Genomic DNA, 24,771 nt, shown 5'->3' with positions numbered 1-24,771 from the left:
GATGCCATGTTCTTTGGGCCATTGCTCTCATGAAAGGCAATGCCCAAAGAATCAGTGTTGATATGAAGAGGTGCTTTGTTGCTTTTAGCCTGACATTTTTGAAAAGTATACATGCAGAAAATCTCAATTATAAATATATATATATTATTTGTGTAAAAAATAAAAAAAAAAGAAGAAAAGGAAAAAATAGAAAATGAAATAAAAAAAATAGACTTTATATATAGAAAGAGAAAATAAAAATCATATGGAGAGATAATAGATTCCGATTTAGCCAATCAGACAGCGATCTTTCGTCTTATCAGGATTATTCTTATTTTGGCGTCCATTTTGACATTTCAACCAATCATTCGGTGGTAAATTTAAAGATAAGAACAGGATAAACAAATCAGTCTTACTCCTATTATTTACTGATAAGATCAATTTAATTGCAAGGTCTCATTTTCCTTTTTTTTTTTTTTTTTTTTTTCTTTCTTACTTTTTTTACTTTTGTCATTGTACCTTAATTCAAACCACAAGTAAAAACAATAAAAAACAATAAAAAAGATTTTTTTTATAAAAAAAAAAAGAAAAAAAACTGAAAATTTGTCATTATGGTCCAATAGAAAATTTTATTTCGCTGTGCCCGACTTTTTCCGATTTTTACCTACAGTCATTCCCACCCAGGTAAATAAAAATTGTCACATGCTATAAATGAGTTTAAGTTTATTTCATTTGGCGTGTCATCATGCATATTTTATTATGTATACAAAAACAAATGGATTTGATACGTCATCACGTTGATTATTCCTTTTATGGCAATTTCTACATGACACAATGAAAATGATGTACTCGCATGAATTTTTTTTTTTTATCTTTTGTTTACTATTTCCCACCCAAGCTATTTTTGTGTATGAGATGAGGATACTAACCTGGAATGTCAATGGTTTAGCAACCACTATACAATATCATCCTTGGTCAGAAACCAAGTCTTTTAAGGTAAATAAAGTAACAAAAATAAATCAGATGTTTATATATGTGTGTGTATGTGTGTGTTTAGGCCTTGTTAGACACATTAAATGCTGACATTATTTGGTAAATTGGATAATAGCTTATATGATTCAACTCACATTGCTATTAGTCTACAAGAAGTGAAATGTCAACGATCTAAACTAACAAGGGAAATGGCATTGGTACCTGGTTATCATGCTTATTTCTCTTTTTCAAAAACTAAGCTGGGCTATTCAGGAGTAGTGGCTTATGTCAGAGAAAGTTTACCTCAGCCTATTCAAATACATGAAACCATTGTTGATGACATGGAGCACTATACACTAAATACGCCAGCTGAAAAACTCGATGCAGAAGGACGGTCTATCTTGCTTGACTTTGGCTATTTTATTTTACTAAACATCTATTTTCCAAATGATGCTGGAGAGGTTCGTATTGAATTCAAAATGGACTTCCATCGTGCTGTACAGAACAGAATAGAACGTGAGTTGAAGCACAAACATGTCATTCTGGTAGGAGATATCAATGCTGTCCATGAAGAAATAGACCATTGTGACCCAAAGCAGAGTATCAAAGATCATGACCTAGAGGACTTTAAAGACTTACCTCAGCGACGATGGTTAGACAACATGATAGACCCTAAAGGTCCTTTGGTGGACATGACACGTCTTTATCATCCTGGCCGACAGAAAATGTTCACCTGTTGGAATACGCGTATGAATGCAAGACCTATTAATTTCGGCACGCGTATTGACTATGTCTTGCCCTCGATTGGATTATCAGATTACTTTCGATTTGCAGATATTCAGCCGCATCTGATGGGATCTGATCATTGTCCTGTTTATGCAGATTTCTCGGACGAATTAAGGGACAAGATGACATCGGAGCAGCGATATTTAAACTCAACATTGCTGGCTTCTAATTTTCCAGAATTCAAACATCAAAACAAATTGTCAAATTACTTTAGAAAACGACCTCTTGAAGAACAATCAACACAAGAAACATCAGAAAAGATACAGAAAACAAGTCAGAAAAAGAAGACGACAGCAGCTATGATAGACAACTATTTTATTAAGAAGCCTTCGACAGTCATAGAGAAAGACGTATCCCCCATCATCTCCAATAATCAAGCAACAAAAGCCACTTGGACATCTATCTTTCAGACACCAGAAATTCCTCGGTGTACATACCACAATGAACCATGTCTTGAAAGAACTGTGACTAAAAAGGGGCCGAACTTTGGCCGTGTGTTTTATGTATGTTCTAAACCACGGCTGCAACACGGGCCGAGTGAAGATCAGTTGAGTTGTAACTTTTTTTTATGGAAGCAAAATAAAGGAAGAAAGTAAAACGTGGTTTTGTACAAATAAGTATGTCATGTTCTTGGAAAATAATCTTTGACTTTTTTTTTCTTTTCTTTCTAATAGAAAAAAAAACCTCCAATGCAATGTACTCTATAAACTAGTTTTTTTTTTGTCTCATTTACAAGTATTTAATATACTTGCTTTTAAGGGCAAGTACACAGAATATGAAAGCTACGGAGTTTATTTTGGATATGGTTTTGTACAACATTATAAATATAAAAAAAAAGAAAGGGTATACATAGATAATCTACATGGCTCTGGTTAAAGACAGCATTCTTTTGCGCCAAAGCATAGACAAATGGCTGCTAGACTAAAAGAAGGATAAGGAAATCAATGGTGTGCAGAAAAGCGTACTTACCATCCCCAACAACAAGCATCTTTTGATTTTGCTGGTTGTCGATACACAACCACAGTCTGTGGTGCAGGTTGCGGTAAATAGAATTGGCTCATAGGGTAATGAGCACTCTTGCTATGGGGAATAGAGCCCTCGTTGAATTGAGGTGGTTGATAAGCAGGAGGTGGTGGATAATCTTCAAACAACGAGTCTGAAGTGGACTGGTTAAATCCTTGAAAATGTGGCGGTAGAGGGGCAGATATATGATGTGCTCGTTTTTTTTCTGGGTTCATTGAAAGCAACAAAAAAAAAGAAAAAAAAGAAAGAGAGAGAGAGAGAGATAGAGAAAAGGAGAAATACGGTATCTGAATTATGCTGATCTCTTTGCTCCCCCCCCTTTAATTTTGATCATTCAGGTGCGGTCCGGAATACTCCGGTATCTGGATGGAGAGAGAGAGAGCCAGAGAGGTGAGAGACAGACAGTTGGGGGGTAATCTTCTTCTAAGGGAGGTTACTGTAAACTTGGGGGAAAAAAGTCGCAATGGGTAAAAATTAGACACCCTCCTCTTTCATCACCAATCTTTAGACATGTCTGGATCCGATCGGTAAGCTCATCAATCAATCAATCAATCAATAGATGGATGGATGATCTTATACTTGCTTTAGTTTGTACAGCAAGGGCCGTGTTTTAGGTTTCGAACGTGCTAAGCGTAACCAAAACCCCAACACCTCTCTCATTCAAGTTGAAGGTGTCCAAACCACCAAGGATGCTCAATTCTACCTCGGTAAGCGTGTTGCCTACGTTTACCGTGCTCAACGTGAAATCAACGGTTCCAAGATCCGTGTCATCTGGGGTCGCATTGCTCGTACTCACGGTACTAACGGTGTTGTCAAGGCTCGTTTCCGTAAGAACTTGCCCCCTAAGGTCTTTGGTGCTTCTGTCCGTGTTGTAAGTATATATACTGTGTATGTGTGTGTATTGGCTTGTTCTCATTATTTTCAAATAGATGCTCTATCCTTCCAACATCTAAGTTTTATGCCTGGAAGTCAAGGATAATTCGATACATTCACAATAAACTCTCTTTTTTTTTTTCATGACTTGAATTTATCAGGATTTATTTTGTTGTAAACGATTGCTTTAAACAAACAATACATATAGGTCAGGAACAAGAAAAAAAATACCCGTCAATTTTCCATGCTTGTTATTTAGTTCAATATCAAATCAATGCAAGCTATAAAAACTCGAAAAAAAAATTCTATACGATAAATTCAAATTTCACAAATGTACGTTCGTTCGACTATTTTGGGTGGTGCTATCCTTGCTTGCTTGGCTTCTTTAGCATTGGCTCGTCCTGTTGTTGATAACGGAGTAATTCAACATGGTCGTCCTGCTGCTATTGTTGCTCGAGAATATCAACCTACTGTTAAGGTGAACAAGTTTATTCCTATCAATTTCGCTGAAGAAGATGAAACCAATGTTGAAGAAAAGAAGGAAGAAGACAAAGAAGACAAAGAAGAAGAGGAGGAGGAGGAGGACAAGGAAGAAGAGAATAGCAATGTTGAGGCTCAAGCCGAAGACGAAGAAGACGATAAGGACGAGGACAAGGAACTCAAGGAAGACGCTGAAGAAGACGCTGAAGAAGACGCTGAAGAAAAAGAAGACGTTGAAGAAGAAGATGATGATGACAAAGAAGAAAAGGACGATGACAAAGAAGAAAAGGAAGACGATAAAGAAGAAAAAGAAGACGATAAAGAAGAAAAAGAAGACGATAAAGAAGAAAAAGACGATGACAAAGAAGAAAAAGAAGACGATAAAGAAGAAAAAGAAGACGATAAAGAAGAAAAAGAAGACGATAAAGAAGAAAAAGATGAAGGTAAAGAAGAAAAGGGTGACAATAAATCCCTCTTCAAGTTAAGACCTGCTAATCCTCTGCATGATGGTATTACATTTACAGCTGAACAAATGGAAGAAGCCAAGCAAGATGCTGCTGAAGGCCATTACGGTGGTTTAGATCACGACGAATAATAATTTAAGATAATAAACTTCTTTTATTTAAAGCTTATAATTCAATTTGACAAACAGTTTCATTAATGCGATCTCTTAAGGCTTCCACTGCAGCCAGTTTTCGCTCCAAAATTTCATCTAAGTCACGCAAGTATTTATGGAATTGAGATTGACTTTTGCTGTCTTTTTGTTGACCGTCTTCTTGATTTGAAGAAAGGTCAAGAGAAATATTGGCTACCAGTTTGGTTTCTTTCTTTGTACAGTCTGTGATTTCACGTATTTCTGCTCGATGGAACTTGACAAACTCGTCCATTTTTTCATAGCTAAATGAAGGTACGCCTGTGAGTGAGGAGACAGTGTCTGCTGTCTTGGGTTGACGGTATTGTGGTAAGTTGGATGTATCAATCGTCATAAATGATTGTTGTTGAGTAGGACGTGCGAAATCGTCTGTCATAGAGGCCCTTGGTGGTGTGTACATGGAAAAAGAGCGAGGTATTGTAGATGAAGAGCGCTTCATTTGTAATGATAAAGGTCGACCCATAGCTGTAGAAGACGGTTCATTCAATAAGCTTGAATAAGGCGACATTGAGTTAGGTCGTTGTGGTTTGTTACTGCTAAAGACAGAGTCTTCGGGTGATGAAGCAACAGAAGCTGCACTCACCATGCCATACCTAAGTGAAGGTGATTTTTGAGGTGATGCTGTGGTTGCACTGTTGTTATTGTTATTATTGTTATTATTGTTATTGTTATTATTATTATTATGAAAGTTGGAATGAATCAAAGCGTCTTGTTCATGAGGGAAATCAACATCAAAAATGTTTTCTTGGTCAATATTGAATGTATCGTCGTCCAAGATATCAGATTCATTACTAAAGTATTCTTCATCTTCATCGTCTTGTAAGAAGGTGTCATCCTCGTCGTCTTCTAATTCGTCTTCTTCTGATTGTTGTTGATGTTGTTGTGTTTGTTCATTCACACTACTGCCAGAGCCACTTGGGTTTCTTTCCATTTGCATTCTCTTGTCTCTTTCTCCTTTCAATTCTTTGACTCTGTTCATGATAGTGAGTGACACATACACTCTTTTTTTTAAGGGGTTTTACCTGTCTGCATATCTTAAGGTATTTAGGGTATGTTCACTGTTGGATCCACCAGGAGATATAGTGGCAATCATACAAGTTCGGGAATTACCAACAAAAGAATCTTTCAACACTTGAGTCAGTTTACTCTGTCTGAATGGTGTGTGTCGCTTGTCTTGATCCAAGGCACGAATACATTCTTTCAAGGCAAGTAAACTCTTGTTGATCTCTGCACCTTCCATTCTTGTCTTTGTGTCTGCTTCGCCTCGATCAGCACCTCTTTCTGAGCCAGCTAAATCAATAAAACTCATTTTGCCATGTATCTTTTTCTTGTTTGTCTTGTATTTAAGTAAGATTTGAAGTACAGCATGAGAACGGGATGAACTATCATTAGCACCTGTGCTGCCTATATATACATATATACAAAGATATGAATGATGTGTGTCTCTTTTGATGTCTGTCCTACCTGTACTACGAACACTGCTGCCATATTCAAACACTTGGATTAGCTTGTCAACATTATCAATCGGGTATTCCTTGAGTCCAGAAATGATGACATTGTTTTTACCATCTTCTCGAGCAAACAATTTTCTTCTCTCGTTCAATAAATCGTAAAGTTGTCCTTGGTATATTTCGTATAAACCAATCCAAGCAGTCAAATGCTGATTTTCTGGTTTACGAAGCATGGAAAAAATATCACGAGCGGCCAAAATATAAAGACCATTATTAGGATCTAGCATGGTATAGGTTTTACCAGAGCCTGTTTGTCCGCTAGAATATACATTTAATCTATTGTGATGTAGACCATGACTTACTAGGCGAAACAAGTTGCTTTCCCTCCTTTGAAGATATAGTTGACAAGTGGAAGTGCTGTTCTTTCATAGACGATTGAATTTGCACAATTGAGATCAAACACATCGTCAAAAGTAAATGTGTGTTGATCTGTGTATTTTGTTAAATCCAACCTTAACCTAATAACATGTATGAGTGACACACTATATAATTAAAACTACTTGCTTGGGTTCATTAATTTGTAGACTTCGAGTACCCAATGTGGGCGCCATATCTTTATCACCTTTATCAATCTCTTTTCTACTCAACGGTCTTTTTCGCACGCACACACGAATCTTTTGATTTAGATCACTAGGTGGTAAGTCATAACGTGTGTTCATCAATGCTCTCTGTGCTCTTGCAGGTGAAAGTGGGACACCATAAGCATCTAAAAGAGGTGCAGAAACACGGATTTTTCGCTTGTTTTCTTCTTCCTCTTCTTCATCTTCATTGTCGTCGTCTGAACTTAGTTGAGGTGGCATGGGTGGTTGATCCAGATAGAGTGATCGGCGTAACCCTATGCGGCGGTCTTTGGAGAATGGTTTTGTGTTTGAAAAATCAGGACGAGGAGCATCTGACATGGTGCGGCTTCGAGTAGGTCTTTCGAGTGAGGTTGCGTTGACTTGAGGTGATTTTAGGTTGGATCCTATCACACTTTGTCTTCTACCACGATTGTTGTTGTTGTTGTTTGGGAAACTATCTGGTTGAGGTAGCCTTGTTGTTGTTGTTGTTATTGTTGTTGTACCACTATTTGGGTAAGTTTGAGGCTGACGAAGTCCACTGTTTAAGGTAGAAACTGAAGGAACCATGGTTGCTCCTCTAGTGAGGTTATCTGTATCTTTTCGAATGGCCTGTACTAGACCAAAAATCTTTCTTCTGTCGACTGTATCTGTTATGCCTAATCTAGAATAGTCTTGTAAAGAAAGCTATATAGTATGGTTAGAGACTTGCTGAACTCGAAATAAACAAATAAATATTTTTTTTTCTTTTACTTGAGCCAAACTTTGAAGGTGAGTAATGCCGTGTGTAGAAAAACTAGAATAAAACTAAATCAACACAAAATCAGAAATCAGCGACTTGTATCTTACGTTGAATAAAACTAACAAAACACTTGGATTAGTTATCAAAGTACAATAAGACTAAAAAAAAAATTACCTGGTCAAGGTCGTGTTTTCTTAAGGTATCAAGAAAGACGGAAACACTCATTTGGTATAATAAATATATGTATATATATGTATATATATGTATATATGTATATAAAGAAAGTAGAAAAGAGAAAGAAAAGAAGAAAAAAGTATGTAAAAAAAAAACAGGAACATGTGTTTGATTTTACTTTGTTTTTTTTGACGTCACGAGTCCTTTTTTTTTTTCAGTGCCTGGTTTTCATTATGTGCACTTGTCAGATTGGTCATTTGTGAATGCATAAATAGTCTGGAATGACCTTTTTTTTTTTTTAAAGAAAAAGTATAAACAAAAAAAAAACAAAACAAAAAAACAAAAAATAAGTATTTTCTCGGGTATAGAACTGAATGTGGTAGTTCTTGTCAGTAACATCAAGCAGGTGACCCCCTTTTTCTGTAGTTGTCTGTGCAAGACAGCATACAGTCCGTGTAAATACTTTTGATATAAAACAAAAAAGAGGTCACCGGATATAGCTGGGTGCTGCTTGTATAAATAGAAACAAGGTAATTGATTATTTCAGGAACAACACTTTTAGATCAATAAAATAAAGCTGTATAAATTAGAACAAAGATTCTTTAACATATTGGTTTGACCGTTTATTTTGAAAAATCAAGAAAGTAGCTGACAAGGCTTGTGTTTATGTCAAAATGCTGCTTAATTTTTTTTTAACATATGAATTAAATATAAATATATAACAAAGGAGAGTGTTGTGTAATGAGAGCGAGAAAAGAAAGACAGAAAGAGATTAGAATAAATAAGATATATAAAAAAAACGAAATGAATGAAGAGACTTTTTTCTTGGTGTATATAGCTTACAAGAATCCAGATTCTTGCAAAAGACGAGTGATTTTTTCATCTTCACGTTCTCTGTTATAGAATAAGTAAATGTGTTTATATTCAGGGCAATGCTTACCTTGGTTCTAGTTTTAGACTTTCTTTATACAGTTGTTCTTCATCTCGGGTACTCTTCAAATTGTGCTTGATAAAGTCTTGCAACTCCTCTACTGGCTTTAATTGGTATAAAGAAGACTGATATTGTTGAATTTCTCGAATGACTTCAGCCGTTTTGGCTCTCTTGGCAAAATTAATCAAATCCTTGCTCTTCTTGAGTTCATTTGAATTACCATCTTCAATAAATGTTAAATCTTGGAGGTATATACCCAAAAAGGGAATACAGGGTGGATTGATAGAGTGAATAAAGACACGGTAGGCATTAAAGTTACGATTGGCACCCATCAGTTTACGGATATCTTGCAAAATTTGAGTTGTCCTTGTGCCTACAGCTTCCCAGGTACGTTTTAATCGACCTACAGAACTGTTGTCAAACGCAGACAAGATAGCCATACATGTATTGAAGTTATTAAGAGCTCGACATCGCTATAGAAACATCATAAGGCATTGTTTTCTCTTAGAAAAACTCGTGCTTACCTCTGCTACTTGTACCCAATACTTGATCAAGACACTTCTCTTCTTGATATCAGTTTGACTTAGGATAACATCAGAGACCCATGAAGTCACTTGGTTACAGTATTCAATCGAAGCACGCACATTGACAGCCAGATTGTTTTCATCGTCTTGAACAGACCAGGCCTTGTCCAGACATTCAATGGGTCGAATAGCACTGTAAAACTTAAAATCCATGATCGTAAGTTGTCTTGCCATTTCGAGTGGATCAATATCTAACAGCTTAAATCGGCGTCTGTTTTTAGGCAGAATAGGCTCCGGCGGGTCGGGCAAAGTCAAGATCATTTTCTTTAGACTGCCGTTCTCGGTGGCCTTTGTATTGCGACGCTTTTCGATCAATGATTCCAACTGACCGTTTGAAAACTTAAGCGTATTGCGAATATTTGTCTGTGTAAAGTCCAAGAGGCGGTCTAGAAGAACACTATCGTCTTCATAATAATAGAATTCAAGCCAATTCTTGAGCACGTTGAACACACGAAGTCGAACGAGTTTCAATTTCTTTTCTTCCCATACAGATGCTTCTTCTTCAGTTAAATCAGGCGGGCATTTCAGATTGTATCTGGCTTCTAACAAGTCCATCAATTTCATAGAATTGCAGAAAGATCGGTAAGTTAACAAGAAAGTGTTAATAAAGTTCATGTCCAAGTAGTCATGTAAGGTGAGTCGCTCCACAAGGGCAGGCAAGGTACCACCTTTGACATTGCCTTCCATGTTGAATACAAGATCATTGGGTCCATAGTCGTATTCAAGGAAAGCAGGGCGTTCCTCTGCTGTGGGTTTCGTTGGTGTACTGGCTGCCACTGCTTCTGCAGTCAAAGGTGCATCATCGCCAAGTAATTTTTTGAGTTTGTTAGACGAAGTCTGTTTAGTAGCAGGCGCAGTTTGAGATCGCTGCATAGGATAAGGCAATCCAGGCTGTGATTGGAGCGGCAACTCAGATTTATGGCGATCCATGACCTCAACAGATGGTCTGATCTTCTCACTGCTACTTTTACTGCTGCGCTTATCATGGTCGTTTTCATCTGGCAGTGTAGTATCGCCTTCTTGTTTGTCTTCGTCGTCTTCGTCGTCTTCGTCGTCTTCGTGAATAATAGATTCGTCTGTGTTGAGTGAGGATGTCTTTTTAGATAATGTCTTGGGATCGGGCAGCGCTAAAAAGGAAGCTGTGCTGTTGCTTCTGCTGCGATTTCTCGTGGCCAATCGATGCACACTTTCACAGATATGTTCGATAGGTTCAAACAAGCTACCAGCAGCACTTTCTGTCTCTCTCAAACTTGTCTGAAAGTTAACCTTATCTTCGCTTGTCAAGGCTTGTAGCTTGAAAAACAAAAGACCAAGACCGTCTGCTAAGGCCTGCTTACCCAACTTAAGATCGTTCATTTCAGCTTGTTGTTGTACAGCTGAAAAATCAGTCTCCTCCAAATAGCCCAAAAATAACCCTGTTTGGTTAGAGAGGTTTCTAAAATGAGTAAATAACAGTGCTGCCAATGATGCTCTGTCGTCCTGCGACAGACTTGTATTGTCTTCTTCTTTTTTTAAAGTAAACGCAATACATTTGATGATTGTCTCTGCAGAATCTTGAATACAAGTACCCATGGTTTCTAGGTTTTCAGCCAAATTGACTTGAAGACTATATCGGTTGCTGTTGGAAGGTCTTCTTGAGGTCAATGTTTCTTCGTCCTCGATCCATTGTGGGTCTGCATGAGTCAAAGGCACCTTGAGTTCTTGACATGTATTTACAAAGTTTCGGACCATCATTAAAAGTTCGCTGGATTCAGCCAATAGTTTATTGGCTGTGATTTGATGTTCATCGTCTGTGGAAAATGCAGTGTGGGAAGTCTGTGCGGTCAAGACAAGTTTGGACATGCTGGCCATCATAGCACGATGATGAGAGCGAAGTGTACTGTTTGATTTAATGTAATTGGAATCTTTATCGATAGTAGACGAGGCCATCAACATGAATCGTATTGAATTCACAATGTCAACTGAGTTTTTGTAATACATATTATGTTGGCCATTTTTAGCTGCTGATGTGAGTTGGTGAAGAGCAATAGCAATACTGCTCGATAGCTTAGTCCAACTAAGAGGCTCTGAAGCATCAATACGTCGTACAGAAGGTCTACGAGAGGGTGATCTTGGTAATAACTGAGGTGGAGGAATAGGGTGTTTCATTTCGTTAGAAGATCGAGAAGCCTATATACATATAGATATATATGAGTGGTCAGGATTATCTTTCTTAATTTTTAGGGGCTTACAATACTGTTTGTGTCGCTAAAGCAAGGCTTGCTTTGTTGTGGTGTTACACGGATCCAATGCTATCAACAGAGCGGGAAAGAAAATGTTAAATTGGCTCACTAAACAAACTAAATAGATACCCTATCATCAATAGAAGAATGTGTTGTACTTTGGTCAGACCAGCTTGGCAAATCAATGGTAGATACATGGTCAGATTCATATTCGCTGTCTGGCAACATGGTAGATTCACGAACATAGTTGTATTTGATTGTTTCATCTTCATTGACCTTCATTTCGCCAGTGACTGGATTGTAATAATAAATGCCAGAACCATCTTCTGTTCGCTGCATGATCCAGTTACTGCCCTGCATTGAATTCTCGGTGGTATGATCAGTAAAGACCATACTGAGACGATATTCATCTTGTTTATTGCTCTATAGAAGTGTTGGTCATCATCTATGGTCAGACTACGTACTGTTTCGGGTGGAAGTATGTCTTCTTCATCATCAGGTTGTTCTTCAATCACTTTGACATAGTTGCTAGGAAACCAACCTCGAACACCATTACATCTATTCATCAACATAAGAGACAAAACAACAAACAAAAGTGACTTACAAGCCATCCCACCAACCAGAAGGCAGCTTGTTCAAGACGTCAATAAGATCATCTTGAGCAAAAGAAAGCGATGAGGGATCGTTTGACTGAAAGGAATAAAGTGCCTGAACTCGACATATAACTTTTACTCCTGACATGTTATCTGTGATATGGCGACGGGTGAAGTTGTATTTCGCGCAAGAAAAAGAGAAAAAGAAGAGAGAAAAGACAAAAAAAAAAAAAAAAAAAAAAAAGATCGCTCTTACTCACTCACATTCACACACAGAAAATATAAAATGTAACCCAAGTTATATCGCTGCAGATCAAGACAATTACGCTCCGCCTCTTTGAAAAGAAACCAAAGCAATACACGTGTATTGACTCGTTTTTCTTTATTTAATGACCAAAACTCCGTTTCTCATAGATTAGGTAAGATGCTAACAATAAGCAGAGAGAGAGAGCGAACTGTGTAATTTACTTTATTAATTGTAATTGGTATATCATAAAAATAGATTTAGTAACCAGAGAAAGCACGGATATTAGGACCCTTGATTTTCATCAATAAAAGTAAAAATGCCCAAACAAAGTTAAGCATACCAAACAAGAATGTCACCCATCCTGCACCAACAGCATGTGTCATAGGGTTAGCTAGTCAAGGTATGTAAGTGACTTTGTTATCTTGTTCTTCCTTACCAATTAAACTTAGGACACACGACCATATCATTCGCACAAGGTTAGCAGCAGCTGTCACACTAGCACCACGGTCAGATACTGCATCTACCAAATAAGACATGGCAGGATTAAAGATCTGGACCATAGCAAAACACTGTACACCAAACATAATGATAGATACCCATACATTCCAGCCTAATTGAACAGGCCATCCCCATAGGAAAAAGGAAAGAGGATTGAGGATAAACGCTGCTGGCCAGACGTTGGGTGCTAACCGATCTTCAGGAATAGCAACGCCACCACGTTTTGCTTTGGCGCGATTCAAAAAGTAATCGGACAGTTTGCCACTAATTAAGGAACCGAATACTTCACCTAAGCCAGGAGAAATAAAAGTAAGGCCAATAATACCACTGCTGAGTCCATAAGTAGAGGTGTAGAGGTCAGGGAGCATGTTTTCAATGGCAAACATACCACCGAATGCAAACCCAGTTGCCATAGAAAACACAAGAACAAAGGGGTGTCTTAACAACGCCTAAGGATGTAGGGTTAATTGAATAAAAAGAAATAAAAACAACTTACAAGTGAAGAGAGTGGATTGATCATTTTACTTTCTATCATGGTATTTTGCTCAGATACATCCTGAACAGGTGGTGTAATTTTGTCTGTTTCAATGTCCTCTAATGCAGTTGCCTTACTTTCTTTGCCCCAAATACTTTCTTGGCGGTATGTTTCTTCCATAGCAAAGAATACCAAAAGCAACAAGATGCATCCAAAGCAAAACAAAAGCCAAAATACAGATTGCCAGCCCCATCTTTCTACAAGGAAACCACCAAAGATAGGACCAAAAAGAGGTCTAAGTATCAACAGGTTAAAAATCTTTTTTTTTTTCAGGAGAAAACTAAACTTACCCCGCAAACTGTCCTGTGAAATAAATACCTAATGCATTGCCTCTTTCATGAACTTCATAGATATCAGCAACAGACCTAAAGTATTGCATCAGTAACATGGAATCATTTGAAACAATTCGTTTTACCCAGCACCGATAGCCCAAGCTGAAGAAATACCAACAGCTTGAAGTATTCTCATACCAAGCAAGACATAGATATCATGAGCAAATACAGCTGCAAGCGATCCAACTGTATAGATAATGATAGAGAAAAAATAAACTGGTCTACGTATCTTCCAGTGATCACTTATACTACTATAGAAAATTGGCTATATGATATGGTTTTTTTTTTTTTTTTTTTTTAGGTAAGACACTAAAAAAAATTTTTTTCTGCTTACAGCAATACCCATAAAGAGCATATAAAGTGAATTACTAAGCGTGACCATAATAGAAGGACTATCTAATTCTACAGTAATTTCTTCTAACGCAGGTAACTATTCTCATAATAAAATATAAATCAGAATGATGTTTACTTTTTTTCGTTTTTTTTTGTTTTTTTTGTTTTTTTACATAGATAGTGGAACAGAATCCAGGAATGATAGCAATAAAGCATACCAAACCAAGCAACAATCTCTTTCGCCAGGCCGGCAAAAGTCTAGGATCCTTCTTCACAGGAATCTGAAGCTTTAATAATGATCCCCAATATGACATGTATCAAAAAGAAAGAATAGATAAAGGAATTAGTTTTTATATTTTGTTATTTCTTTCATTGAAAAAATAATAGATTACACACCAATCAAATTAACTGTTAAAAAATCATAAAAGGTATAGTTAAAAATCGCGGTTCAGCTCTGGTCACTTCCAAGAAATGAGTAATAAACCGTTTGACAGACATCGCACAGGCGATCTAAGTAAATCAACCAAGATTTGGTTATTCATCACTTTACTTGTTCTTCTTAGTTGAACAATGCCTTGTTGGAACTTTTCTAGTGTCTGTGCTGTTTGATGCTGAAGTTGAGACTGTATATTGAAAGTAACTAGGTCTTGCTGAATCATGAGTAAAATAAGGGCTCTTAAATCACCTTCCTTCAAGGGCTTCAATATATCAATTAGACTCTGGTTGTTCTTGTTAATAATAGAGGGTATAGAGGAAGCAGACAATAGCTTTATACGTTCTGTAATCAAATCTACTTGAACTGTGATCATATCTATTCTTTCGTCCATGTATTGCTGCATCTGCTGCTGTTGTTCATATTCATCCTTGTAGAACTCTTTGAGCATTGCATTTCTTTCTTTAAGCAAGTCTTTTTGTTCACGCATCAGTTTAATTTTCTATGAGGCATTTATGAATATAGGTGTGTGTAACACTCGTTTTACCTCTTGTTTGAGTGCTTTCATCATTTCTAAACAAATAGGATGTGATTTAATATGATCTATAGCGATGACACTACCATTATGATGAGTAAATTTTCTTGTTTTCTTGGATTACCTTTGAATTTCGGTTCGTATCTCTTCGATATTAATACGCTTTCCAACGGTAATTGATTTTCTTGTTGGAAGATTGACTTTGGATACTTTGCTTGTGTTGCTTCCTGCGCTGCTATTACTCGTACTGTTTGTGTTATGAATAGTGGCAGCTTTGTTGAGCAATGTCTTTATTTGTGATAGAGGAGTAGCGGGGTTATTTGTCAAGACAATCGCTTTCTTAATTGTAGATACAATCTGCTTGAGTTTATCAGAGAGCACCTGAATCTCCACTGTCAAGAGTTGAGTATCTGCTTGAGTTTCCACGACAGTAGAAGTAAATGTGGTTGGTTGCTTGATCATACTTGGCTTGCTAGGTTTCTTTTTATCAGCCGAGGTAGGCATCTTTTTATTGGCTTCTTGCTTATGGGCAGTTTGCTCAAGATAATGAAACAATTGCTTTTGCTCTTTGATGCTTGATTGAAACATGCTTACCATCTTAGCAAAGATGACAGGGTCTGATGATATGTTGCTGTCAGCCTAGCAATAGCTTAGTTACAACATTTTTTGGGTTCAACATATACTTTAATTTGCTTCACAAACAAAGCTTCTTTCTTGAGTCGGTTCTTGTGCTTCTCAAGTGTCAAGAGAAAAGCATTGTCACCTTTGCCTTCCACATTTGATTTCTTTTTATCACTGTTGCCGTTTTTTCTTTTTCTTTTAGTGCTTGTGGACTTGATCATTTGTTTAGGTAAAGCTCTCATCATACTATTATCGTCATCACCGATAGACCCAATGAGTGTTACCTCGTCATCTTCCTTCTTTTTTGATGCAGGTGGCTTCAATAGTAGCTTGGGTGGTGTGTCCATGATCGGAACGGACACCCCATGACTGTTCAATGCTGTCTGTAATGCAATGTTTTTTGCTCTAAGGTCATCCAGCTCCACATGAACTTCTTTAACAAATGCGTCATTTATTTGGATTTCTTCACGCAAACGCATGATTTCTTCTTTTAGTGCGTCTGTGAGGCTTTGCTCCTGATTAATGATAACGGTGTTTGTAATATTCTTTGCCCGGTTAGCATATTTGAGGGTACTCAGTGTTTCATTGGCGTTGCTCTCCGCCGGTGAAACACATGCCAACATCAAGGTTTGGCTGTTACCGCCCAAACTGTCTTGTAGAAGTCTGGTTAGCTTAGAGTTTCGATAAGGTACATGTTGCTGTTGACGTTTGGATTCATCGCCTAGAGCAGAAATAACGTTACCAAGGGCCAAAAGACCCGAGTTGATGGAAATGCCTTCCTTGGCTCGTTCGCCTACGGCGTTGGTTTTCTTAAGCTGACACAAAAGGAGGAGAGATTAAACTTTGTTTGTATAAAGTTGCTTACTCTTTCAGATCCAGCAAGGTCTACAAAATGAAATTTAGATTCCAGTTTTTTATGAATGACTTGGTCGTTGAAGGTTGTGCTGATATGTTGAATGAGTGTTACAGTAAAAATAGCGTGTGATCTAGAGGAATTTGAATTCATATCAGTTGAAGCTGTTGTGCGTGATACAGAGCCTTGAAAGAGACAACTAGAAGGGGACATGAGTTACAAGACAGACATGTTTTTTATGATTTACTTTAAAAGATCAGTAGATTTCTGAACTGGTTTTTCATGCACGCCTGACCATGAAATATGGCCATTAGCGTCCTCTCGAATTGAAATGACGCTATTCATTTCTTTAGGATTAAGTAAATCAATGATGTCTTCATTGTAGAGTTCAAGAAAAGAAACTTTGACTTGGTATGCCGTATTGTTTTGTTGATTCTCAATCCAGGCAAACAAATTCTCTGCAAAGCGAGGAATAATACCACTGTCTGAATGAATGCTGTCTGTATGACCAGCAGTACCCATACTGTATGTCTTTCCACTGCCGGTTTGTCTAGGGAGGAGGAGGGGGCATGTTAGTAAACAACGACAACAATAGGCATGTTTGTTTACCCATAGGCTAATATGGTTGCATTACACCTATCAAAAAAGGAGCCCATTGTTTAAAACCGTGGCATAATGTGACCCATAAATTAATATTACCCTTTTGTGTACTGTTCAAACAAAGACTGTATACAAGATTGATATACTTCTTCTTGGCTTATGTGAGGTGGATACACATAATCAAAAGTAAAAGTACGACGATCTTGATCAATTCTGATCTGTTGTGGTTGCTGAGATACGAATGTTAAAAAGTTATTTGAATGATTATTCTCTTTTTTTTCTTTTTCGCTCAGAGGTCGTACTCGTAAAGCCACCCTGTATATGTATAAATTGTTTTGAAAATGAAAAATATTGTGTTTAACTTGGGTCATATTTACCTTACTGTTACTGACATTGCTGTTATGATTAAAGCAAAAAGGAAAAGAGAAAAAGAAAGAAAGAAAAAGGGACAAAATTTTATAGACTAACTGCTATTCAAATTAAATACCTGGATTAATAAAAGATCTTATTGGACAAGTAAAAGCAGTAAGGTGATTGAGAATCTGTTGTGCCTAATTAGACGATTGAGGTCGTGCAACAAAAGTCGGATTTATTGTGCCTGTTCAAATCGCTTTATGAAAGAGCTGCATGACAATTCAAAAGCGACAATTTATGCACTTTTGAATATCGTGAGTTTTTATTATCTGAAAAAAGCAAGGCTATATTCTACAAGTATTTTCTTGATATAGTTTGATCAGTCATGTTCTTCATTCTTGGTTAAGGCAATGAGCAACAATAAATAGTTCTCATTAATATCTTGACATGACAGAGATTTTTAATAATTTTTTTTTATACAATTTAAGTATTTATTCTTATTGTTATAAATGCTGTTCCGTCTTTTTTTTTTTTTTTTTTTTTTTTTTTTTTTTTTTTTTTTTTCAAAATGCTGACAGAAAAGGAATGCCTCTTTTTTTTTTTTTTTTTTTAATTTGCTGTAAAAACATCTTGTACGAAAACTTACTAAAATCAATTCTATTCAGAATCTTTCAAAAAAAAATTTTTTTCTCAAAGTAAATAGGGTCACTATAAAAAGAGGCATAATTTAACAGCTACAAAGTATGACTAATTTTAGGTTTATGTAAACAAATATTGACTAGCTTTATATAAATGGAAGGAATTCATGTGAATAAAGTTACTATTATTTGGTTTACAGCAAACTAAGGTTTATGCTCTTTGATGGATACTGCAGATCGACTGCTCAATATGTCATCACTTTTATTTATGCAGCAAATAGATTTTTTTATGCAAATTTATAAAGAGAGAATATTATGCAATGGTTTGTATTAGCTTCAAGTTTGATTTCAATCGCATGTTTCTAATAAAGGGAATATGACAGTTACCAACATCATTGTCAGATCAATGCATCTTCCTTTTTAACTTATCAGCCTAGCCTTAGCCATTGCATCAAGATGTCTATTAAAGGCAGTATTTTCTTCTAGTATGTCATCATTTGAGAAACCCTTCACTTATAGAGTGTCTCATTAGGTTGTTTGAATATATGTTCTTTTCTATTTCTTGGAAATAAGGCAGATTGTGTAAACAAAGTCACAGGCGACAACGAGGTGGGAAACCATTAGGTTTCAACTATTCTAGAAAAAAACCCAATTTTTTTTCTTCTTTTTTCTTTGAAAAGATATGCAACACTTTTTTATCAAGAGATGAGTCAGCCATGGAACCAACTTGACGATCAACAAGCAGAAATAAGTAAGTACAAGTCTATGTCAGGCACTCTTTTTTTTTTACTTTATTTTTTATTTTTTTTAGTTCGAGACAGTAGAGCAGGTCAACTTCAGTCCTGTAGACAACGTATTGCCTTATTTAAAGGTTTACAAGTCGATAGTTATGAGGATAGAGCAGCTGCACTAGAGAAAATTATTCAAGTCATAAAATCCTATGTCCGCAGTTCTCTTTCACCTTCTTCTTCTGCTGCTTCACCTAATTTATCTGATTCAATACAAGAATTAGAAGAAAGCAGACAAGACGAAGACTTTGGTGCACAATTGTTCTATTATCTCTTGACCATCTTGAGATTATCGCTTACTTGTCCTTATTCTGATGTCAGACAAACATGTAGAGATTTATTAACTGGTTTAAAGGTATCTTGCATCCTGTCAAGTTCTTAGTTTTTAAGCAATATTAGGAATCTGCTGCCATCTGTATACCTAAACAAAAATATAAATCACCCTCTCATTTCATTCCAATTTCCGATATTTTCTCACTTGAATCCACTTCTTCATGTCACCAAACTGTACTTTATCCACGCTCATCTAACTTATCTTTCTCACCTTGGTCTTATACAAATTCTTCGGTAGATGAACCTATTTCACACCAACAGATTCGACAACCTACTTCAGCCGCTTCTTCCATTCACAATGTTTCCTTGAATGCTACCAGTTCTGTGGATTATACGGGTGGTAGACCATCCGATGAATATGTGCGACAGATGCTGATCAAGACATTCACAGACGAAGGAAGACTGGCCAACTTGTATCGTGTACTTGCATTCTTTCCTACTTTTTTCGAGATTTTTCATGTCACTTTTACAAAGACACTCAAGGCACCCCTTGGACCATTAAACCGTACATGGAAAACATACTTGGCCCTGATGGTTGCCTCAGAACAAAAATGCCAATATTTAGTGTCTATCATGAAACTTGATTTCCTGTACAACGGGGGTGATCCAAACTGGCTACTTGGATTGGATTTTGTACCTACCAAACTACGCAATATTTCTACCTTGGTCCTTAAGCTAGCACGACAACCCTGGCGATTGACAAGCGAGGATATCAGTCATTTACTTGCGGGTGGTGTATTAGGCGATGCATGGAGTCGTGGTGAACTGGTCCAGGCGACCTTGATCATTGCTACTTTTCTCGGTCTGTCGAGCTTTGTTCTCGGCTGTGGTATCACGCCCGAAGTAGACATGACGGGTGGATTTGTTGTTCAGCAGCCTGATTTGACGGGTATTGAGAATGAACTTGATTTGCCTACGATTCATTTGGCTGGTGCTACAGATGAAGAGCAACATCGATTCAATACAGATCATGGTGTAGGACTAGGTGTCACAACAACCAGTGCTGATACAGACGACCAAGCAATGGAGACAACACAAGAATTGATTCATAAACTCAAGTCAAAAAAGAACTGTGCCATCAAGGATCAAATCCTTGAAAGTCTGGATAAAATGAAGATTCAAGAACCAACCAAAATGACTGTCAATACCAATTTTGATAATAAGGATGAGACCAATCATGGAGACCATGAAGAGTGTGATGATGGTAGTCTCAAAGTGAACTTTGTGCATGAAGACTTGCAACGCTTTGTCAATACTTCACTTGATGAGGTTATTCAACTGGAAGAATTCGAACAGGAGCATGAAGAATATGCTGAATTCATGTTGGGAGAATATTGCTGGGAAGACCATGGTTGCGACTTGGCTAATCATTATTTGCCTGGCATTGGGGATGATTTGGTAGCTGAATTTACTGAGGCTATTAGTATTACGGATTGGAGGTATGTATTTATAGAAAAAGTGTGCTCATACTTAATTTATTCTATAGTATTTTTCATCCTGTGGCAGAAGAAGTGGTTGATACTTCACCCCTAAGATACGCTATTTGGTATTATACTCAGAAAATCATGGGTGTCACTAAAGAAGACTACACTTATTCTGATATTCCAACCTATCTGAATGATCGCACTACAAAGTATATCCATGATCTTTGCATGTCTCCTCATAAAATTCAAAAGAATGATTGGTGCAACATTGGTATCTCCCTTAGACCAGAAGAAAAATGCCATGTCAACCTTTTAGTCGCTTCTGCTCGTAAACAAGCCATTTTGTGTTATGGTCTATGTCTTATCTCAGAAGTCTAACAGACATGTATATGTTTAAAAGTACGGTTAAATTTTTTTCTTTCGTATACCTTAATAAAAAAAAAAAAAAAAAAAAAAAAAAAAACTTATACACAATGATACCTTTAATAACCGGACAAGAAAGCCAAGGCCGGCCTGTGTCCATTCATTTGGGGGGTTCAACACAAATTGGTACTTGAAGCACGGTATACGTGCTTTTCTGATAAAAATAGAAACCTTTCAATTTAAATTAGTTGTGTAATACGTAAATGAATCCCAGATGAACAAGCTTCTGTTGATTTAATAGCCATTTCCTTCTTTTTTTTCTCTATAACTCATTCCCTTCTTTTTTTTCTTCTTTTTTCTTTCATATATATCCCTTTTTTAAAATGAAGTTTTCTTTGCTCTTGGCATGTTTATCTGCTTTGATGGCCATTACTCTTGTCAAGGCTGGTAGTCTTGAAGACGAAATTGCATCTGCCGAAAAGAAGTTCTGTAGTGGTATGTTGTTTATTAAACGATAAAAATAGTAAAAAAAAATCTCACTTTGATTTTTTAGGTCTCTCTGTTACTGGACCATCAAAGGGACAAACCTTCACTAATCCCAAGAATATTAAAGTCACAGTCAGTAAACTATCGTTCCCTTGTTTTTCTTCTATATTCCCATCATACATATAACTGACCTTTACTTTTAATAGAGAGAACTCCCAACTCTTACTCTAAGGTTATCACTGGTGTTGATGTAAATATCCATTTGATTGTTATGACCATGCTAAACTCACTCATTGTAGGCTTACTCTATCAACAGTAAAGGTAAAGCTACTTACCTCAACACTGTCTGGACTGGTAAATACAAATTGAACAAGCAAGCTTCTTTAACGTAGGTCTATATACAATATAATTCGTTTTACTCATATATGATAGTGTTGACTTGAGCAAAATCAAGGCTGCTAAACTCCCTGGCCAATTTGAATTCCGGTAAATTAAAATATTATTGCTATATTTATACATGTTGCTAACCTAATATAAAGTGTTTGGGTTACCAACACTGCTGGTCCAGATTGTACTTTGATGTCCAAGGTCTTCAAGGTCAAGTCTTCTTCTCACTCCAACGCTGTTGAAGAATCTGAATACAGAGATTTGAGCGAAGACATTGATCGTGGTTGTTTCGGTATCGAATTGGAAAGCCCTGCTCTTGGTGCTGATGTTACTGCTGGTGAAACTTTCTCTGTCCAAGTCAAGCGTGATTCTGCTGCTCATACCAACTACTTGACTGGTTTGGAACTCTACAAGGTCAACCTCGAAACTCGTGAATCCAGCAAGGTTCAAGATTCTTGGACTGGTAAGGAATCCATTGCCAACGTCTTCAATATCAAAGACACTGTCCCTACTTCAGCCAAGGCCGATAACACTGCTTTCTACTACAAGTTGAGTGCTACTACTCAACATGATGAAACTTGTGAATTCTATTCTCATCCTTTCTATGCCAATTAGAAGCATAAAAATAACTTCATTCATCTCATAATAAATAGTATCATCATGTAACATTAATTGTGCCTGTTTATTCCCAAATCAATTGGCCATATTCATTAAATGTAGCATGAGAGTCAGGTATTTTAGAGGATCGCTGACCATTTTTACCCCAAGGTGTATTCTTGCCTTTACCTTTCGAGTAAAATTCTTGAATCTTGGCCTTTTCTAGTTCTTTTTGATGCTTGCGTAATCTTTCGGCTTGTAAAACATCAGCAGCGGCCTTTTGTTGTTTCTTCTTGGCATTACGAGCCATATTCTCGCGCTGCTTTTTGTCTAGTCCAGGAATGTATCGACTTGTTGCCTCTGACAACTTGGCATTGTTGTCCACATAAGACGAAGACTTTGAGGTATTCGTCGTAGCAGGACGACGACCTAGAGATAGGATTAGTTGTAACGTAGATAGGAATTTGACTTACTCTTGACTTGGTTCCATCCTTCTTCATAGGGGACTGCTTCCCATTCTTCTTCCTCTTCTTCAGGTCGAATGCGCATCACACGAGCATAATTGACAGTAGGATCCATATGCTCATCAATTTCTTTGACTTTTCCCTCAACAATAGGCTCTTGTTTTGGTTCCTGAACTTTGTCTTGTTGTTCTACACTAGTCTTTATTGCAGTTTTGTTTTTTTGTTGCTGTTGTTGTTTCTGTTGCTTTTTTTGGTTTGTTTGAGGTTTTTTTAGTGCTTCTTCTTCTTGTATACTCGTATTTTTTTGTTGTTGTTTCTTTTTATTTGACTTTTTTTTGTTTTTCTTTCCTGTTGTTTCTGCTTGTTGTGCAAGTCTCTTTCTTCGCTCATATTCATCATCATCGAGTAAGGGTTCCTTATCAGGACCACCTGTTAAATAAACAACGACAAGAGGAAAGAGAAACACGAGAAAGAATCCCAAAAGTCGAAATATCTCTTTCACTTCCAACATGACACAGAAAGAAAAATAAATAAAAATAAAAAATGACTATAGCAACAAAAGCACAAGTCACGTGACTATCTATTAATCGGAAGGTATATTATGAAGGCAGATATAGACCATGAGCATGTATGTAGTCAATAACAGGATTTGGTAGCAGATATTTGATAGACATGCCTCTCTTAACAAATAGCCTATATCATGCGAGTATATGAATACTATGAACACAGTCAACTTACTTACCTTATTTTTGTTGAACTAATGTCATTATGGATCAATTGCTTAATGACTGTCACATTCATCTAAGTTTGTTGTCAGCCTTATGTTTGACTCATTAGTGACTTACTCTATGCTGATAAAGGATGTCGTGCGATAATAAGAAACCATACACGTCTGTTCCTGTTCTTTCAATAATGACACTACCATAACGACCCACAATATGATGTAACTACATACATAAGCTACTCTATCTTCAACATGCAAAGACTTACATCGTCAGGTGCCCAGACACCAGGATGTCCAAATGAAGCAATCAAATCACCACCAGCCAATAACATAATACGAATTTTTCTTTTTTCACCTAAAGCCAATGCTATCAATACTGTCTTTCCCGCTTATTATTTACCTGCAGATGTCGAAATGCCTCCTCCTACTGTATTTAACTCATGATCAAAATGGTCAAGTACGACAGCTGTTCTTTGATATGTTGTCTGACGTGCTTCCCAGGAATCTACCATTAACCAATCAGATGTGGTTTCTACAGCTAGTTGACACATTTTGACTCGATGCTCTGCTTTAGCCAATCCTTCCTTCATATAATAATCAGATACTGGGGAATAATAGCCTGTCAATAACTCGAATTCGTTTCTTTCTTTGAAATGATCTTGAGCCATTTCTAATCATGATAATGAGTCACCCATTCTTTTTATTTTTGTTTTCTTACCAAACATTCTCAAGTGAAGATAAGTGACAGGCGAAAATGAGCCACAGGCTACCAAGACTAAAGGAATCTTGCTGTCATCTACCATACCAAGTGTTATAAGTCACAGTTGAGATCAAGTAAACTTGCCTTTCATAACAGTTGGTAAAAAACGACGAGGGAATTCATATGGTACATCAAAAGAAAGTGGTGTCAACTCATAAGGCACAGAGCTAATCGTGGTTGTTTCTTCTAGTCTGTCTGGATCCATATTACTAATAATAATAATAAAAGGTGGAGAAAGAAGGGGGAGGGGTTTGATAAAAAAAAACCTTTTATCATTTTAATCTGATCATTGAGATGGCATCAGTTTTTATTTAAAGTCCGATTATAGACAATGAAGCCTTTGCGATTGAGTAGTCATTTTACTGAAAGCATTAATACACAATCATA

The 24,771-nt window shown here is 36.8% G+C and overlaps 13 protein-coding genes across 13 annotated transcripts; 6 read left to right on the top strand and 7 right to left on the bottom strand.

Moving 5' to 3' along the window:
• The first annotated feature begins 856 nt into the window (after nucleotides 1-856).
• On the top strand, nucleotides 857-1,139 carry B0P05DRAFT_527528 (uncharacterized protein). Its single transcript, XM_051576556.1, has one exon. It carries the CDS (start codon nucleotides 895-897, stop codon nucleotides 1,060-1,062), a length of 168 nt encoding a protein of 55 aa, XP_051438532.1. The 5' UTR covers nucleotides 857-894; the 3' UTR covers nucleotides 1,063-1,139.
• B0P05DRAFT_527526 (Endonuclease/exonuclease/phosphatase) lies at nucleotides 857-2,342 on the top strand. Its single transcript, XM_051576555.1, has 2 exons — nucleotides 857-1,071; nucleotides 1,118-2,342. The coding sequence occupies exon 2, from the start codon at nucleotides 1,161-1,163 to the stop codon at nucleotides 2,331-2,333; it is 1,173 nt and encodes a 390-aa protein (XP_051438531.1). The 5' UTR covers nucleotides 857-1,071; nucleotides 1,118-1,160; the 3' UTR covers nucleotides 2,334-2,342.
• A 107-nt stretch (nucleotides 2,343-2,449) lies between these two features.
• On the bottom strand, nucleotides 2,450-3,371 carry B0P05DRAFT_527524 (uncharacterized protein). The gene is made up of 3 exons (XM_051576554.1): nucleotides 3,346-3,371; nucleotides 2,707-3,024; nucleotides 2,450-2,658 (listed from the first exon to the last, which is right to left on the bottom strand). The coding sequence occupies exons 2-3, from the start codon at nucleotides 2,973-2,975 to the stop codon at nucleotides 2,610-2,612; spliced, it is 318 nt and encodes a 105-aa protein (XP_051438530.1). The 5' UTR covers nucleotides 2,976-3,024; nucleotides 3,346-3,371; the 3' UTR covers nucleotides 2,450-2,609.
• B0P05DRAFT_527521 (ribosomal protein L35A) lies at nucleotides 3,241-3,786 on the top strand. Its single transcript, XM_051576553.1, has 3 exons — nucleotides 3,241-3,287; nucleotides 3,349-3,631; nucleotides 3,690-3,786. Exons 1-3 carry the CDS (start codon nucleotides 3,271-3,273, stop codon nucleotides 3,711-3,713), a joined length of 324 nt encoding a protein of 107 aa, XP_051438529.1. The 5' UTR covers nucleotides 3,241-3,270; the 3' UTR covers nucleotides 3,714-3,786.
• Nucleotides 3,787-3,790: 4 nt separating this feature from the next.
• On the top strand, nucleotides 3,791-4,725 carry B0P05DRAFT_265123 (uncharacterized protein). Its single transcript, XM_051573377.1, has one exon. It carries the CDS (start codon nucleotides 3,965-3,967, stop codon nucleotides 4,706-4,708), a length of 744 nt encoding a protein of 247 aa, XP_051438528.1. The 5' UTR covers nucleotides 3,791-3,964; the 3' UTR covers nucleotides 4,709-4,725.
• A 14-nt stretch (nucleotides 4,726-4,739) lies between these two features.
• On the bottom strand, nucleotides 4,740-7,870 carry B0P05DRAFT_602132 (P-loop containing nucleoside triphosphate hydrolase protein; the record flags this gene model as incomplete). The annotated part of the gene is made up of 7 exons (XM_051583262.1): nucleotides 7,750-7,870; nucleotides 7,587-7,640; nucleotides 6,781-7,520; nucleotides 6,579-6,734; nucleotides 6,230-6,534; nucleotides 5,788-6,169; nucleotides 4,740-5,736 (listed from the first exon to the last, which is right to left on the bottom strand). Exons 1-7 carry the CDS (start codon nucleotides 7,798-7,800, stop codon nucleotides 4,743-4,745), a joined length of 2,682 nt encoding a protein of 893 aa, XP_051438527.1. The 5' UTR covers nucleotides 7,801-7,870.
• Nucleotides 7,871-8,349: 479 nt separating this feature from the next.
• B0P05DRAFT_527514 (ras guanine nucleotide exchange factor domain-containing protein) lies at nucleotides 8,350-12,290 on the bottom strand. The gene is made up of 7 exons (XM_051576552.1): nucleotides 12,091-12,290; nucleotides 11,951-12,044; nucleotides 11,616-11,909; nucleotides 11,496-11,555; nucleotides 9,205-11,433; nucleotides 8,690-9,153; nucleotides 8,350-8,643 (listed from the first exon to the last, which is right to left on the bottom strand). Exons 1-7 carry the CDS (start codon nucleotides 12,225-12,227, stop codon nucleotides 8,589-8,591), a joined length of 3,333 nt encoding a protein of 1,110 aa, XP_051438526.1. The 5' UTR covers nucleotides 12,228-12,290; the 3' UTR covers nucleotides 8,350-8,588.
• A 227-nt stretch (nucleotides 12,291-12,517) lies between these two features.
• Nucleotides 12,518-13,990, bottom strand: B0P05DRAFT_527510 (major facilitator superfamily domain-containing protein). The gene is made up of 5 exons (XM_051576551.1): nucleotides 13,775-13,990; nucleotides 13,650-13,724; nucleotides 13,321-13,594; nucleotides 12,763-13,273; nucleotides 12,518-12,717 (listed from the first exon to the last, which is right to left on the bottom strand). The coding sequence occupies exons 1-5, from the start codon at nucleotides 13,825-13,827 to the stop codon at nucleotides 12,584-12,586; spliced, it is 1,047 nt and encodes a 348-aa protein (XP_051438525.1). The 5' UTR covers nucleotides 13,828-13,990; the 3' UTR covers nucleotides 12,518-12,583.
• Nucleotides 13,991-14,482: 492 nt separating this feature from the next.
• On the bottom strand, nucleotides 14,483-17,460 carry B0P05DRAFT_568798 (P-loop containing nucleoside triphosphate hydrolase protein; the record flags this gene model as incomplete). Its single annotated transcript, XM_051581214.1, has 9 exons — nucleotides 14,483-14,959; nucleotides 15,005-15,074; nucleotides 15,117-15,631; nucleotides 15,676-16,428; nucleotides 16,479-16,665; nucleotides 16,714-17,016; nucleotides 17,076-17,102; nucleotides 17,166-17,381; nucleotides 17,444-17,460. 9 exons carry the CDS (start codon nucleotides 17,458-17,460, stop codon nucleotides 14,483-14,485), a joined length of 2,565 nt encoding a protein of 854 aa, XP_051438524.1.
• A 1,186-nt stretch (nucleotides 17,461-18,646) lies between these two features.
• Nucleotides 18,647-21,046, top strand: B0P05DRAFT_527482 (PA26 p53-induced protein-domain-containing protein). The gene is made up of 4 exons (XM_051576550.1): nucleotides 18,647-18,809; nucleotides 18,870-19,201; nucleotides 19,246-20,618; nucleotides 20,666-21,046. The coding sequence occupies exons 1-4, from the start codon at nucleotides 18,764-18,766 to the stop codon at nucleotides 20,979-20,981; spliced, it is 2,067 nt and encodes a 688-aa protein (XP_051438523.1). The 5' UTR covers nucleotides 18,647-18,763; the 3' UTR covers nucleotides 20,982-21,046.
• Nucleotides 21,047-21,265: 219 nt separating this feature from the next.
• Nucleotides 21,266-22,511, top strand: B0P05DRAFT_527472 (uncharacterized protein). Its single transcript, XM_051576549.1, has 6 exons — nucleotides 21,266-21,461; nucleotides 21,520-21,588; nucleotides 21,659-21,702; nucleotides 21,752-21,840; nucleotides 21,885-21,938; nucleotides 21,992-22,511. The coding sequence occupies exons 1-6, from the start codon at nucleotides 21,350-21,352 to the stop codon at nucleotides 22,452-22,454; spliced, it is 831 nt and encodes a 276-aa protein (XP_051438522.1). The 5' UTR covers nucleotides 21,266-21,349; the 3' UTR covers nucleotides 22,455-22,511.
• Nucleotides 22,488-23,406, bottom strand: B0P05DRAFT_264914 (uncharacterized protein). The gene is made up of 3 exons (XM_051573376.1): nucleotides 23,230-23,406; nucleotides 22,910-23,144; nucleotides 22,488-22,865 (listed from the first exon to the last, which is right to left on the bottom strand). Exons 2-3 carry the CDS (start codon nucleotides 23,013-23,015, stop codon nucleotides 22,522-22,524), a joined length of 450 nt encoding a protein of 149 aa, XP_051438521.1. The 5' UTR covers nucleotides 23,016-23,144; nucleotides 23,230-23,406; the 3' UTR covers nucleotides 22,488-22,521.
• A 93-nt stretch (nucleotides 23,407-23,499) lies between these two features.
• On the bottom strand, nucleotides 23,500-24,427 carry B0P05DRAFT_463280 (uncharacterized protein; the record flags this gene model as incomplete). The annotated part of the gene is made up of 6 exons (XM_051574158.1): nucleotides 23,500-23,593; nucleotides 23,643-23,701; nucleotides 23,746-23,847; nucleotides 23,891-23,979; nucleotides 24,025-24,294; nucleotides 24,343-24,427. 6 exons carry the CDS (start codon nucleotides 24,425-24,427, stop codon nucleotides 23,500-23,502), a joined length of 699 nt encoding a protein of 232 aa, XP_051438520.1.
• Nucleotides 24,428-24,771: the final 344 nt, after the last annotated feature.

The sequence above is a fragment of the Gilbertella persicaria genome, assembly GCF_025201335.1.
Source record: "Gilbertella persicaria strain CBS 190.32 chromosome Unknown B0P05scaffold_5, whole genome shotgun sequence".
Lineage (NCBI taxonomy): Eukaryota > Fungi > Mucoromycota > Mucoromycetes > Mucorales > Choanephoraceae > Gilbertella > Gilbertella persicaria.
This window is presented reverse-complemented; position numbering and strand designations above follow the sequence as displayed.

Coding starts and splice junctions, on each gene's coding strand:
- B0P05DRAFT_527472 (XM_051576549.1), top strand. CDS start 21,350: ATGAAGTTTTCTTTGCTCTTGGCATGTTTATCTGCTTTGATGGCCATT. Junction 21,462..21,519: donor CGAAAAGAAGTTCTGTAGTG/GTATGTTGTTTA, acceptor TTGATTTTTTAG/GTCTCTCTGTTACTGGACCA. Junction 21,841..21,884: donor AACAAGCAAGCTTCTTTAAC/GTAGGTCTATAT, acceptor CATATATGATAG/TGTTGACTTGAGCAAAATCA.
- B0P05DRAFT_527482 (XM_051576550.1), top strand. CDS start 18,764: ATGAGTCAGCCATGGAACCAACTTGACGATCAACAAGCAGAAATAA. Junction 19,202..19,245: donor ATTTATTAACTGGTTTAAAG/GTATCTTGCATC, acceptor AAGCAATATTAG/GAATCTGCTGCCATCTGTAT. Junction 20,619..20,665: donor ATTAGTATTACGGATTGGAG/GTATGTATTTAT, acceptor TTTATTCTATAG/TATTTTTCATCCTGTGGCAG.
- B0P05DRAFT_527514 (XM_051576552.1), bottom strand. CDS start 12,227: ATGTCAGGAGTAAAAGTTATATGTCGAGTTCAGGCACTTTATTCCTTT. Junction 11,556..11,615: donor ATTCTTCTATTGATGATAGG/GTATCTATTTAG, acceptor CTCTGTTGATAG/CATTGGATCCGTGTAACACC. Junction 11,434..11,495: donor TTAGCGACACAAACAGTATT/GTAAGCCCCTAA, acceptor ATATGTATATAG/GCTTCTCGATCTTCTAACGA.
- B0P05DRAFT_265123 (XM_051573377.1), top strand. CDS start 3,965: ATGTACGTTCGTTCGACTATTTTGGGTGGTGCTATCCTTGCTTGCTTG.
- B0P05DRAFT_527521 (XM_051576553.1), top strand. Junction 3,632..3,689: donor TTGGTGCTTCTGTCCGTGTT/GTAAGTATATAT, acceptor ATTTTCAAATAG/ATGCTCTATCCTTCCAACAT.
- B0P05DRAFT_527510 (XM_051576551.1), bottom strand. CDS start 13,827: ATGAGAATACTTCAAGCTGTTGGTATTTCTTCAGCTTGGGCTATCGGT. Junction 13,725..13,774: donor GCTTGGGCTATCGGTGCTGG/GTAAAACGAATT, acceptor GCAATACTTTAG/GTCTGTTGCTGATATCTATG. Junction 13,274..13,320: donor TCAATCCACTCTCTTCACTT/GTAAGTTGTTTT, acceptor CTACATCCTTAG/GCGTTGTTAAGACACCCCTT.
- B0P05DRAFT_527528 (XM_051576556.1), top strand. CDS start 895: ATGAGGATACTAACCTGGAATGTCAATGGTTTAGCAACCACTATACAA.
- B0P05DRAFT_527524 (XM_051576554.1), bottom strand. CDS start 2,975: ATGAACCCAGAAAAAAAACGAGCACATCATATATCTGCCCCTCTACCG. Junction 2,659..2,706: donor GATGCTTGTTGTTGGGGATG/GTAAGTACGCTT, acceptor TCCTTCTTTTAG/TCTAGCAGCCATTTGTCTAT.
- B0P05DRAFT_264914 (XM_051573376.1), bottom strand. CDS start 23,015: ATGGATCCTACTGTCAATTATGCTCGTGTGATGCGCATTCGACCTGAA. Junction 22,866..22,909: donor AGGATGGAACCAAGTCAAGA/GTAAGTCAAATT, acceptor TCCTATCTCTAG/GTCGTCGTCCTGCTACGACG.
- B0P05DRAFT_527526 (XM_051576555.1), top strand. CDS start 1,161: ATGGCATTGGTACCTGGTTATCATGCTTATTTCTCTTTTTCAAAAACT.